Source organism: Salvelinus alpinus, chromosome 34 (assembly GCF_045679555.1).
Source record: "Salvelinus alpinus chromosome 34, SLU_Salpinus.1, whole genome shotgun sequence".
Lineage (NCBI taxonomy): Eukaryota > Metazoa > Chordata > Actinopteri > Salmoniformes > Salmonidae > Salvelinus > Salvelinus alpinus.
The window spans coordinates 2,710,587-2,725,667 of record NC_092119.1 but is presented as its reverse complement, the minus strand read 5'-3'; the positions used below and the strand labels follow the sequence as shown (position 1 = coordinate 2,725,667).

At 49.1% G+C, this 15,081-nt stretch overlaps 1 protein-coding gene across 1 annotated transcript in view; it reads left to right on the top strand.

The window, feature by feature from the left end:
• LOC139563414 (alpha-actinin-1-like) overlaps positions 1-15,081 on the top strand; it is a gene marked incomplete in the record, with an annotated part of 117,402 nt that overhangs the window by 98,781 nt on the left and 3,540 nt on the right. The window contains 5 exon segments of the mRNA XM_071382063.1: positions 28-210; positions 2,233-2,367; positions 9,286-9,465; positions 10,778-10,924; positions 14,380-14,460. Coding sequence (XP_071238164.1) covers positions 28-210; positions 2,233-2,367; positions 9,286-9,465; positions 10,778-10,924; positions 14,380-14,460 — 726 coding nt within the window.

Here is a 15,081-nt window from a genome sequence, read left to right as displayed (position 1 = left end):
GTGTGCGTGTATCTTCGTCCCTCCCAGGGCCTCAGTACAGCCCATGAGCAGTTTAAAGCCACTCTTCCTGATGCGGATAAGGAACGTGGTGCCATCCTGGGAATCCACAATGAGATCGCCAAGATAGTGGCCACCTATCACGTGAACATGGCTGGCAGCAACCCTTACACCACCATCAACCCTCAGGACATCAACGCCAAGTGGGACAAGGTATGGGACAAGGTGTGGGACAAGGTGTGGGACAAGGGGTGGGACAAGGGGTGGGACAAGGGGTGGGACAAGGGGTGGGACAAGGGGTGGGACAAGGGGTGGGTCAAAGGGGTGGGACAAGGGGTGGGACAAGGTGTGGGACAAGGTGTGGGACAGGGTGTGGGACAAGGGGTGGGACAAGGGGTGGGACAAGGGGTGGGACAAGGGGTGGGACAAGGGGTGGGACAAGGGGTGGGACAAGGGGTGGGACAAGGTGAGGGACAAGGGGTGGGACAAGGGGTGGGACAAGGTGAGGGACAAGGGTGAGACGCCCCTTTCCTTAATGACTCTAACCCCTGTCTCTCCCCCCCCCCCACCCCAGGTGAGACGCCCCTTTCCTTAATGACTCTAACCCCTGTCCCCCCCCCCCCTCCACCCCAGGTGAGACGCCCCTTTCCTTAATGACTCTAACCCCTGTCCCCCCCCCCTCCACCCCAGGTGAGACGCCCCTTTCCTTAATGACTCTAACCCCTGTCCCCCTCCACCCCAGGTGAGACGCCCCTTTCCTTAATGACTCTAACCCCTGTCTCTCCCCCCCTCCACCCCAGGTGAGACGCCCCTTTCCTTAATGACTCTAACCCCCCCCCCCCCCTCCACCCCAGGTGAGACGCCCCTTTCCTTAATGACTCTAACCCCCCCCCCCCCCCCTCCACCCCAGGTGAGACTCCCCTTTCCTTAATGACTCTAACCCCTGTCTCTCCCCCCCCCCACCCCAGGTGAGACTCCCCTTTCCTTAATGACTCTAACCCCTGTCCCCCCCCTCCACCCCAGGTGAGACGCCCCTTTCCTTAATGACTCTAACCCCTGTCCCCCCCCCCCCCTCCACCCCAGGTGAGACGCCCCTTTCCTTAATGACTCTAACCCCCGTCCCCCCCCTCCACCCCAGGTGAGACGCCCCTTTCCTTAATGACTCTAACCCCTGTCCCCCCCCCCTCCACCCCAGGTGAGACGCCCCTTTCCTTAATGACTCTAACCCCCGTCCCCCCCCTCCACCCCAGGTGAGACGCCCCTTTCCTTAATGACTCTAACCCCTGTCCCCCCCCCCCTCCACCCCAGGTGAGACGCCCCTTTCCTTAATGACTCTAACCCCTGTCCCCCCCCCCCCTCCACCCCAGGTGAGACTCCCCTTTCCTTAATGACTCTAACCCCTGTCTCTCCCCCCCTCCACCCCAGGTGAGACGCCCCTTTCCTTAATGACTCTAACCCCTGTCTCTCCCCCCCTCCACCCCAGGTGAGACGCCCCTTTCCTTAATGACTCTAACCCCTGTCCCCCCCCCCTCCACCCCAGGTGAGACGCCCCTTTCCTTAATGACTCTAACCCCTGTCCCCCCCCCCTCCACCCCAGGTGAGACGCCCCTTTCCTTAATGACTCTAACCCCCCCCCCCCCGCCCCCCCTCCACCCCAGGTGAGACGCCCCTTTCCTTAATGACTCTAACCCCTGTCTCTCCCCCCCTCCACCCCAGGTGAGACGCCCCTTTCCTTAATGACTCTAACCCCTGTCTCTCCCCCCCTCCACCCCAGGTGAGACGCCCCTTTCCTTAATGACTCTAACCCCTGTGTCCCCCCCCCTTCACCCCAGGTGAGACGGCCCTTTCCTTAATGACTCTAACCCCTGTCTCCCCCCCTTCACCCCAGGTGAGACGGCCCTTTCCTTAATGACTCTAACCCCTGTCTCTCCCCCCCTTCACCCCAGGTGAGACGCCCCTTTCCTTAATGACTCTAACCCCTGTCTCCCCCCCCCCCCCTCCACCCCAGGTGAGACGCCCCTTTCCTTAATGACTCTAACCCCTGTCTCCCCCCCTTCACCCCAGGTGAGACGGCCCTTTCCTTAATGACTCTAACCCCTGTCTCTCCCCCCCTTCACCCCAGGTGAGACGCCCCTTTCCTTAATGACTCTAACCCCTGTCTCTCCCCCCCTTCACCCCAGGTGAGACGCCCCTTTCCTTAATGACTCTAACCCCTGTCTCCCCCCTCCACCCCAGGTGAGACAGCTGGTGCCACAGAGGGACCAGGCCCTGATCGAGGAACACGTCCGCCAGCAGAACAACGAACGTCTCCGGAGGCAGTTTGCCAACCAAGCCAATGTCATCGGGCCCTGGATACAAACCAAGATGGAGGTGAGTCAGAGCAGAGGTTCTGGTACTGGATACAAACCAAGATGGAGGTGAGTCTACAAAGAGGTTCTGGTACTGGATACAAACCAAGATGGAGGTGAGTCTACACAGAGGTTCTGGTACTGGATACAAACCAAGATGGAGGTGAGTCTACACAGAGGTTCTGGTACTGGATACAAACCAAGATGGAGGTGAGTCAGAACAGGTAGAGTTGGTACTGGACAGAACAGGTAGAGTTGGTATTGGACAGAACAGGTAGAGTTGGTACTGGACAGAGCAGGTAGAGTTGGTACTGGACAGAACAGGTAGAGTTGGTATTGGACAGAACAGGTAGAGTTGGTACTGAACAGGTAGAGTTGGTACTGGACAGAACAGGTAGAGTTGGTACTGAACAGGTAGAGTTGGTACTGGACAGAACAGAACAGGTAGAGTTGGTACTGAACAGAACAGGTAGAGTTGGTACTGGACAGAACAGGTCGAGTTGGTACTGAACAGAACAGAACAGGTAGAGTTGGTACTGGACAGAACAGATGGAGTTGGTACTGGACAGAACAGAACAGGTAGAGTTGGTACTGGACAGAACAGGTAGAGTTGGTACTGGACAGAACAGGTAGAGTTGGTACTGGACAGAACAGGTAGAGTTGGTACTGGACAGAACAGGTAGAGTTGGTACTGGACAGAACAGAACAGGTAGAGTTGGTACTGAACAGAACAGGTAGAGTTGGGACTGGACAGAACAGGTAGAGTTGGTACTGGACAGAACAGAACAGGTAGAGTTGGTACTGGACAGAACAGGTAGAGTTGGTACTGGACAGAACAGGTAGAGTTGGTACTGGACAGAACAGAACAGGTAGAGTTGGTACTGAACAGAACAGGTAGAGTTGGTACTGAACAGAACAGGTAGAGTTGGTACTGGACAGAACAGGTAGAGTTGGTACTGGACAGAACAGGTAGAGTTGGTACTGGACAGAACAGAACAGGTAGAGTTGGTACTGGACAGAACAGGTAGAGTTGGTACTGGACAGAACAGAACAGGTAGAGTTGGTACTGAACAGAACAGGTAGAGTTGGTACTGGACAGAACAGGTAGAGTTGGTACTGGACAGAACAGAACAGGTAGAGTTGGTACTGAACAGAACAGAACAGGTAGAGTTGGTACTGACAGAACAGGTAGAGTTGGTACTGGACAGAACATGTAGAGTTGGTACTGGACAGAACATGTAGAGTTGGTACTGGACAGAACAGGTAGAGTTGGTACTGGACAGAACAGGTAGAGTTGGTACTGGACAGAACAGGTAGAGTTGGTACTGAACAGAACAGGTAGAGTTGGGACAGAACAGAACAGGTAGAGTTGGTACTGGACAGAACAGGTAGAGTTGGTACTGGACAGAACAGGTAGAGTTGGTACTGTACAGAACAGGTAGAGTTGGTACTGGACAGAACAGGTAGAGTTGGTACAGAACAGAACAGGTAGAGTTGGTACTGGACAGAACAGGTAGAGTTGGTACTGGACAGAACAGGTAGAGTTGGTACTGGACAGAACAGGTAGAGTTGGTACAGAACAGAACAGGTAGAGTTGGTACTGGACAGAACAGGTAGAGTTGGGACAGAACAGAACAGGTAGAGTTGGTACTGGACAGAACAGGTAGAGTTGGTACTGGACAGAACAGGTAGAGTTGGTACTGAACAGAACAGGTAGAGTTGGTACTGGACAGAACAGGTAGAGTTGGTACTGGACAGAACAGGTAGAGTTGGTACTGGACAGAACAGGTAGAGTTGGTACTGGACAGAACAGGTAGAGTTGGTACTGGACAGAACAGGTAGAGTTGGTGCTGGACAGAACAGAACAGGTAGAGTTGGTACTGAACAGAACAGGTAGAGTTGGTACTGGACAGAACAGAACAGGTAGAGTTGGTACTGAACAGAACAGGTAGAGTTGGTACTGGACAGAACAGGTAGAGTTGGTACTGGACAGAACAGGTAGAGTTGGTACTGGACAGAACAGGTAGAGTTGGTACTGGACAGAACAGGTAGAGTTGGTACTGGACAGAACAGGTAGAGTTGGTACTGGACAGAACAGGTAGAGTTGGTACTGGTCAGAACAGGTAGAGTTGGTACTGGACAGAACAGAACAGGTAGAGTTGGTACTGGACAGAACAGGTAGAGTTGGTACTGGACAGAACAGAACAGGTAGAGTTGGTACTGGACAGAACAGGTAGAGTTGGTACTGGACAGAACAGAACAGGTAGAGTTGGTACTGGACAGAACAGAACAGGTAGAGTTGGTACTGAACAGAACAGGTAGAGTTGGTACTGGACAGAACAGGTAGAGTTGGTACTGGACAGAACAGGTAGAGTTGGTACTGGACAGAACAGGTAGAGTTGGTACTGGACAGAACAGGTAGAGTTGGTACTGGACAGAACAGGTAGAGTTGGTACTGGACAGAACAGGTAGAGTTGGTACTGGACAGAACAGGTAGAGTTGGTACTGGACAGAACAGAACAGCTAGAGTTGGTACTGGACAGAACAGCTAGAGTTGGTACTGGACAGAACAGAACAGGTAGAGTTGGTACTGAACAGAACAGGTAGAGTTGGTACTGGACAGAACAGCTAGAGTTGGTACTGGACAGGGCAGGTAGAGTTGGTACTGGACAGAACAGGTAGAGTTGGTACAGAACAGAACAGGTAGAGTTGGTACTGGACAGAACAGGTAGAGTTGGTACTGGACAGAACAGGTAGAGTTGGTACTGGACAGAACAGGTAGAGTTGGTACGGGACAGAACAGGTAGAGTTGGTACTGGACAGAACAGGTAGAGTATGTACTGGACAGAACAGAACAGCTAGAGTTGGTACTGGACAGAACAGCTAGAGTTGGTACTGGACAGAACAGAACAGGTAGAGTTGGTACTGAACAGAACAGGTAGAGTTGGTACTGGACAGAACAGGTAGAGTTGGTACTGGACAGAACAGGTAGAGTTGGTACTGGACAGAACAGGTAGAGATGGTACAGAACAGAACAGGTAGAGTTGGTACTGGACAGAACAGGTAGAGTTGGTACTGGACAGAACAGAACAGGTAGAGTTGGTACTGAACAGAACAGGTAGAGTTGGTACTGGACAGAACAGGTAGAGTTGGTACTGGACAGAACAGGTAGAGTTGGTACTGGACAGAACAGGTAGAGTTGGTACTGGACAGAACAGGTAGAGTTGGTACTGGACAGAACAGGTAGAGTTGGTACTGGACAGAACAGGTAGAGTTGGTACTGGACAGAACAGGTAGAGTTGGTACTGGACAGAACAGGTAGAGTTGGTGCTGGACAGAACAGAACAGGTAGAGTTGGTACTGGACAGAACAGGTAGAGTTGGTACTGGACAGAACAGAACAGGTAGAGTTGGTACTGGACAGAACAGAACAGGTAGAGTTGGTACTGAACAGAACAGGTAGAGTTGGTACTGGACAGAACAGGTAGAGTTGGTACTGGACAGAACAGAACAGGTAGAGTTGGTACTGAACAGAACAGGTAGAGTTGGTACTGGACAGAACAGGTAGAGTTGGTACTGGACAGAACAGGTAGAGTTGGTACTGGACAGAACAGGTAGAGTTGGTACTGGACAGAACAGGTAGAGTTGGTACTGGACAGAACAGGTAGAGTTGGTACTGGACAGAACAGGTAGAGTTGGTACTGGACAGAACAGAACAGGTAGAGTTGGTACTGGACAGAACAGGTAGAGTTGGTACTGGACAGAACAGGTAGAGTTGGTACTGGACAGAACAGGTAGAGTTGGTACTGGACAGAACAGGTAGAGTTGGTACTGGACAGAACAGGTAGAGTTGGTACTGGACAGAACAGAACAGCTAGAGTTGGTACTGGACAGAACAGAACAGGTAGAGTTGGTACTGAACAGAACAGGTAGAGTTGGTACTGGACAGAACAGCTAGAGTTGGTACTGGACAGAACAGAACAGGTAGAGTTGGTACTGAACAGAACAGGTAGAGTTGGTACTGGACAGAACAGCTAGAGTTGGTACTGGACAGGGCAGGTAGAGTTGGTACTGAACAGAGCAGGTAGAGTTGGTACTGAACAGAACAGGTAGAGTTGGTACTGGACAGAACAGAACAGGTAGAGTTGGTACTGGACAGAACAGGTAGAGTTGGTACTGGACAGAACAGCTAGAGTTGGTACTGGACAGAGCAGGTAGAGTTGGTACTGAACAGAGCAGGTAGAGTTGGTACTGAACAGAACAGGTAGAGTTGGTACTGGACAGAACAGAACAGGTAGAGTTGGTACTGGACAGAACAGGTAGAGTTGGTACTGGACAGAACAGAACAGGTAGAGTTGGTACTGAACAGAACAGGTAGAGTTGGTACTGGACAGAACAGGTAGAGTTGGTACTGGACAGAACAGGTAGAGTTGGTACTGGACAGAACAGGTAGAGTTGGTACTGGACAGAACAGGTAGAGTTGGTACTGAACAGAACAGGTAGAGTTGGTACTGAACAGAACAGGTAGAGTTGGTACTGGACAGAACAGGTAGAGTTGGTACTGGACAGAAAAGAACAGGTAGAGTTGGTACTGGACAGAACAGGTAGAGTTGGTACTGGACAGAACAGGTAGAGTTGGTACTGGACAGAACAGAACAGAGCAGGTAGAGTTGGTACTGGACAGAACAGGTAGAGTTGGTACTGGACAGAACAGGTAGAGTTGGTACTGGACAGAGCAGAGCAGAGATGACAATTTTACTTAATCTTCAAATGACTGGCCATCACAGAGTCCTTTTGAGGGATTGTCATGAATATCAAAATACCATAGTGTCTTGATATGACCCTCGGCCTAAGTGTCCAAGACGCTTGGAATCAGACCCATTTCAAATTTTATCCCCCTGTCATCGTTAATGGTATCACCCCTGTCATCCTTAATCATAGAACCCCTGTCATCCTTAATCATAGAACCCCTGTCATCCCTAATTGTATCACCCCTGTCATCCTTAATCGGATCACAACTGTCATCCTTAATCATATCACCCCTGTCATCCTTAATCATATCAACCCTGTCATCCTTAATCGTATCACCCCTATCACCCTTAATCGTATCACCCCTGTCATCCTTAATCTTATCACTCCTGTCATCCTTAATCGTATCACCCATGTCATTCTTAATATTATGACTCGTTGTCCTTTATCTGATCACCCCTGTCATCCTTAATGTTATTATCCCTGTCATCCTTAATGGTATCACCCCTGTCATCCTTAATCCTATCACCCCTGTCATTTTTAATCGTATCACCCCTGTCATTCTTAATCTGATCACCCCTGTCATCCTTAATCTGATCACCCATGTCATCCATAATCTGATCACCCGTCATCCTTAATGGTATCACCCGCCATCCTTAATTGTATCACCCCTGTCATCCTTAATAGTATCACCCCTGTCATCCTTAATGGTATCACCCTTGTCATCCTTAATGGTATCACCCTTGTCATCCTTAATTTTATCACCCCTGTCATCCTTCATTTTTCACCCCTGTCATCCTTAATGGTATCACCCCTGTCATCGTTAATCATATAACCCCTGTCGTCCTTAATCTTATCACCCCTGTCATCCTTAATCTTATCACCCCTGTCATCCTTAATTTTATCACCCGTCATCCTTTATCTGATTACCCCTGTCATCCTTAATTTTATCACCCCTGTCGTCCTAATCTGATTACCCCTGTCGTCCTTAATATTATCACCCCTGTCATCCTTAATGGTATCACCCCTGTCATCCTTAATGGTATCACCCCTGTCATCCTTAATGGTATCACCCCTGTCATCCTTACTCATATAACCCCTCATCCTTATTTTTATCACCCCTGTCGTCCTTATTTTTATCACCCCTGTCGTCCTTAATCTTATCACCCCTGTCATCCTTAATCTTATCACCCCTGTCGTCCATAATCTTATCACCCCTGTCATCCTTAATCGTATCACCCCTGTCATCCTTAATCTTATCACCCCTGTCATCCTTAATCTTATCACCCCTGTCATCCTTAATCTTATCACCCCTGTCATCCTTAATCTTATCACCCCTGTCATTCTTAATCTTATCACCCCTGTCATCCTTAATTTTATCACCACTGTCATCCTTAATTTTATCACCCCTGTCATCCTTAATGGTATCACCCCTGTCATCCTTAATGGTATCACCCCTGTCATCGTTAATCATATAACCCCTGTCGTCCTTTATTTGATCACCCCTGTCATCCTTAGTCATAACCCCTTTCGTCCTTAATTTTATCACCCCTGTCATCCTTAATTTTATCACCCCTGTCGTCCTTAATCTGATTACCCCTGTCATCCTTAATCTTATCACTCCTCTCATCCTTAATCTTATCACCCCTGTCATCCTTAATTTTATCACCCCTGCCACCCTTAATCGTGTCAGCCTTAATCGTATCACCCCTGTCATCCTTAATCGTATCACCCCTGTCATCCTTAATCTTATCACCCCTGTCATCCTTAATCTTATCACCCCTGTCATCCTTAATCTTATCACCCCTGTCATCCTTAATCTTATCACCCCTGTCATTCTTAATCTGATTACCCCTGTCATCCTTAATCTGATCACCCCTGTCATCCTTAATCGTATCACCCCTGTCATTCTTAATCTTATCACCCCTGTCATTCTTAATCTTATCACCCCTGTCATCCTTAATTTTATCACCCCTGTCATCTTTAATGGTATCACCCCTGTCATCCTTAATTTTATCACCCCTATCACCCTTAATCATATCACCCCTGTCATCCTCAAAACCAGTTTTGTTTGTGTTCTCATGCCTGTTTGCTATTCACAATCTAATGTAAACATTCTCTCCAGTAGGTCTTGACTCCCCCTCTCCTCATGTACTCTCCTCTCTCTTCTCCCTGTGTTTCTCTGTCTGCAGGAGATTGGTCGTATCTCTATCGAGATGCACGGAACCCTGGAGGATCAGCTGACCCATCTCCGCCAATACGAGAAGAACATCGTCAACTACAAGCCAAAGATCGACCAATTGGAGGGAGACCACCAGCTGATTCAGGAAGCTCTGATCTTCGACAACAAACACACCAACTATACCATGGAGGTAAGAAACACACGACTACACAACACTACACTAGGGATGTACTGTAACACACAGCTACACAACACACGACTACACAACACTACACTAGGGATGTACTGTAACACACAACTACACAACACACAACTACACAACACACAACAACACTACACTAGGGATGTACTGTAAGTAACACACAGCTACACAACACACAACTACACAACACACTACACAACGCACAACTACACAACACACAACTACACAACACACAACTACACAACACATTACACAACACTACACTAGGGATGTACTGTAAGTAACACACAGCTACACAACACACAACACACAACTACACAACACAACACACAACAACACTACACTAGGGATGTACTGTAAGTAACACATAACTACACAACACTCCACTAGGGATGTACTGTAAGTAACACACAGCTACACAACACACAAGTACACAAAACACAACTACACAACACACAACTACACAACACTACACTGGGGATGTACTGTAAGAAACACACAACTACACAACACATAACTACACAACACACAACTACACAACTACACAACACTCCACTAGGGATGTACTGTAAGAAACACACAACTACATCATGGAAGGTAATGGAAGGAAATAGAAGTACAACAGATCCCAAGAGAGGGTACAAGTTGATCTTTGCTGATCACCGTTACAGATCCCAAGAGAGGGTACAAGTTGATCTTTCCTGATCACCGTTACAGATCCCAAGAGAGGGTACAAGTTGATCTTTCCTGATCACCGTTACAGATCCCAAGAGAGGGTACAAGTTGATCTTTGCTGATCACCGTGACAGATCCCAAGAGAGGGTACAAGTTGATCTTTACTGATCACCATGACAGATCCCAAGAGAGTGTACAAGTTGATCTTTACTGATCACCGTGACAGATCCCAAGAGAGGGTACAAGTTGATCTTTCCTGATCACCACTACAGATCCCAAGAGAGGGTACAAGTTGTATAGAATAGATGATCTGATCTTACGACGACCATCTTCAGTCTTCTTGGTGTCTCAACTTCTTTCTTTCAATTAAATTTTCTCTCTCTCTTTCCTCTCTCTCTACCTGTCTACCTATTTCTCTCTCTCCCCTCCCTCTCTTGTCCTATCTCCCTCTCTGTCTCCCTCCCTCTCTCCTCCTCTCCCTCTCTCATCCTCCCTCTCCCTCTCTCCTCCTCTCCCTCTCTCATCCTCCCTCTCCCTCTCCTCCTCTCCCTCTCTCATCCTCCCTCTCCCTCTCCCTCTGTCCCTCTCCCTCTCTCCTCCTCTCCCTCTCTCGTCCTCCCTGCAGCATATCCGTGTGGGCTGGGAGCAACTCCTGACCACCATCGCCAGAACCATCAACGAGATCGAAAACCAGATTCTGACGAGGGACGCCAAGGGCATCAGCCAGGACCAGATGAACGAGTTCAGAGCCTCCTTCAACCACTTCGACAGGGTCAGTTTCACAGGGAAGAGACCGTACAGAGAGGAAGAGGTGCTGTGGGGGGGTGGGGGGGGGGGGGGGGGGGTGGACCGTTTTAGTTAACATATACTGTACAGTTAGTTCACTTATATTGCCTAACTACTGATTAGTATGGATCTGAATATCGTTATAGACAATGTGTTTTCCACCTATTTAGACCACATGAGCAAAGCGAGGAGGTTGAGGTGGACAAGAGGATCGTTTGTTGGGTCATTGAACCTTGTTATTCCTCTCATAGTGTTGCACGAACAAACTACAGGACTTAAGGAAGGGCTTTGTTTTTCTGTCAACAAACATGCATCATGTAGATAATCAACCAGGACCAACTGATGACATCGATAGTGATGTTGAACTCATCTAACTTTACCATATCTGTTGATGAAGAGAAAGGAGTTGCATTAAGACGTGTCCCAGAGACGCATACTTTAGTCCTACTGCACTGACGAGAGAAAGCATTTTTAAAAGCCTTTTTTTTAAGGGGTGGTGTCTTTCTCTTTTTGGAGAAAAATATATAGGGAAACTTTTTCCCTGAAAAATGGCTGTGACACAGGCAAACCGATGACCCAGGGACCCCCGCCCCCAAAAATTGGCTAATTTAGCGACTCTCAGTGATTATTTTTTAGTTGTTGTTGGTCTGGGGCCCCCTAGCAGCCGCTAGGGCTTGGTGCATATTGGCACATTAAAAAAATTCCCACCAGTGGTGTGTTTCCACCAAACAAGACTTGTTACGGATACAAATCAGTGCATTGTGACATAGTACACGCCAAATGAACTAAATCCACTTTCAACTCTACCAATAGTTTTGTCACAAAAATTGTTGCATTAAATAGCCAAAATACCTACTCTGATCTTGGCATATGCCCTCTAGCCAACAGCTCACAGATACAGTGTGGGTATACTTTCAATTTTTATTTAACCTTTATTTAACTAGGCAAGTCAGTTAAGAACAAATTCTTATTTACAATGACGGCCTACTGAGGCCAATTGTGCGCCGCCTTACGGAACTCCTGATCACAGCCGGTTGTGATAAAGCCCGTGATCGAACCAGGGACTGTAGAGACGCCTTTATCACTGAGATGCAGTGCCTTAGACATCTGTGCCACTCGTGAGGGTAGGCTAGTCTACATGATGAGATTATTATGGATAAGAGTGAGAATTATTTTGGATTTTGTCAAACGGTAGGTCAAGCATCGATCGTCATGGTTACCACAATAAGGAGAATAAACGTTATCACGGAGCACTTTTACCACCACCCTGTGATGAGACCCTATTTAATCTGTAGCCTCATAAACTGCATGGTTTCCTGAGTCGTAGTGGAAGAACCCTACACACACACAACATATCATCTCGTGACTCCAAGTGTACTTCAATATTTCAATATCGATGGTTATTATATCAATATTTGTGCTATATACACAAGGCATTTCCACCGCCATTTCTCGCGATAATCAATTTTTATCTGTCGGCATTTATAAAAAATTGTACCGTAACTTCCTATTTCCATCTCCACTGTCTTTTACGCATTAAAAACAGGTGGATGTAAATGTGGTTAGTGAGTGTAATTTCCATTAGGATAAAATCAAGTAATATACTTTCTACTGAAGATATATAAATTCAAAATGTTGTTTATTCTGTTATTAGCGATAAGCCTATTCCTAAAAATATTTAATTAAAAAAACGTTTTTTTTATATATATAATTCTGTGGACCCCCCTGCAGTACCTCTGCGGACCCCCCCCACCCCAGTTGGAATAATGTAGTCCCCTATTGCTATTTAACCTATGTGGTGCTATGTACCCAAACTCAGTCCCAGTGACTGTGGGGGGCACGTTTTGGTTTTTGCCCTAGCACTACACAGCTGAATCAACTCATCATCAAGCTTCGATTAATTGAATCAGCTGTATAGTGCTAGGGCAAAAAAACGAAACGTGCCCCTCTTGGGGTCCCCGGGACCGAGTTTGGGAAACACGGTGTTACTGTATATGTTGTGAAATGAATGATACCTCGTACTGTCTACTGTAGTCTGCTTGCCACACAGCACCTAACAGCTCTGAATGCCTCCATGTGACACAGCAGTGTGACACCTCACCTCAGGTCCTAATGTTTGGCACTGTTGTGTTTTCTGTCTCTTCTTGTGCATGGACCCAACCCCTTATCAACCATCCCCCCAACCCCTTATCAACCAATCCCCCCCTATCCCTTATCAACCACCCCCCAACCCCTTATCATCCACCCCCCCAACCCCTTATCAACCATCCCCCCCTACCCCCAACCCCTTATCAACCATCCCCCCCTACCCCCAACCCCTTATCAACCATCCCCCCCAACCCCTTATCATCCACCCCCCCCAACCCCTTATCAACCACCCCCCCTAACCCCCAACCCCTTATCAACCATCCCTCCTACCCCCAACCCCTTATCAACCATCCCCCCCAACCCCTTATCATCCACCCCCCCAACCCCTTATCAACCATCCCCCCCTACCCCCAACCCCTTATCAACCATCCCCCCCAACCCCTTATCATCCACCCCCCCCAACCCCTTATCAACCATCCCCCCCAACCCCTTATCATCCCCCCCTACCCCCAACCCCTTATCAACCATCCCCCCCAACCCCTTATCATCCACCCCCCCCAACCCCTTATCAACCATCCCCCCCAACCCCTTATCATCCACCCCCCCCAACACCTTATCAACCATCCCCCCCAACCCCTTATCAACCACCCCCCCAACCCCTTATCATCCACCCCCCCCTACCCCCAACCCCTTATCAACCATCCCCCCCTACCCCCAACCCCTTATCAACCATCCCCCCAACCCCTTATCAACCATCCCCCCCTACCCCCAACCCCTTATCAACCATCCCCCCCAACCCCTTATCATCCACCCCCCCCAACCCCTTATCAACCATCCCCCCCAACCCCTTATCAACCATCCCCCCCAACCCCTTATCAACCATCCCCCCAACCCCTTATCAACCATCCCCCCCTACCCCCAACCCCTTATCATCCACCCCCCCTACCCCTTATCAACCGATTATCCCCAACCCCTTATCAACCAATCCCCCCTCTATCCCCAACCCCTTATCAACCACCCCCCCCAACCCCTTATCAACCATCCCCCAACCCCTTATCCACCACCTACCCTACCCCCAACCCCTTATCAACCGTCCCCCCCAACCCCTTATCAACCACCCCCCCTACCCCCAACCCCTTATCAACCATCCCCCCCAACCCCTTATCAACCATCCACCCCTACCCCCACCCCCTCTGCATGACGCACACCCACCCTGTCCTACCCACCCCCACCCTCTCCTATCCACCCTGCTCCTCCTGCCCACCCCCACTTCACATGCACCTGGCCCACACTCACCTGGCCTTTGGTACCTGGCACACCTGGTTGGCACCCCCACCGCACCTGACACCCCAGGACCACTCAGGCACTCTGGGGGCTGAGGAGTTCAAGGCCTGCCTGATCAGCCTGGGCTTCGATATAGCCAACGATGCACAGGTACTGAGGTTAACCATGTTGGTTTGTTGTGTTCTCTTCTAACCCCCTCTACTCTCCTCTACCTCCCTCTACCTCCTTCTAACCCCCTCTACTCTCCTCTACTCCCTTCTACCTCCTTCTAACCCCCTTTACTCCCCTCTACTCTCCTCTACCTCCTTCTAACCCCCTTTACTCCCCTCTACCTCCCTCTACTCTTCTCTAAACCCCTCTACTCCCCTCTACTCTCCTTCTAACCCCCTCTACCTTGTTCTACTCTCCTCTAACCCCCTATACTCCCCTTTACCTCCTTCTAACCCCCTCTACTCCCCCCTACTTCCTTCTACCTCCTAACCCCCTCTACCTCCCTCTAACCCCCTATACTCTCCTTCTAACCCCCTCTACTCCCCTCTACCTTCTAACCCCCTCTACTCCCCTCTACCCCCTTACCTTTATTCTTCTGATTCTTCTTCTACCCCCTCTACTCCCCTCTACCCCCTCTTACTATCCTTTCTCCAATTTTCCTTTCGTAATGTCGTGTGACATCCCTCTCCTACTCTATTTCCCCCTCAATACCTCCTCCTCTACCACTTTTCAATCTTCTTCCTCGTTCGTTCGTCCTCCGTACTGTTTGTCCCTCTCTGA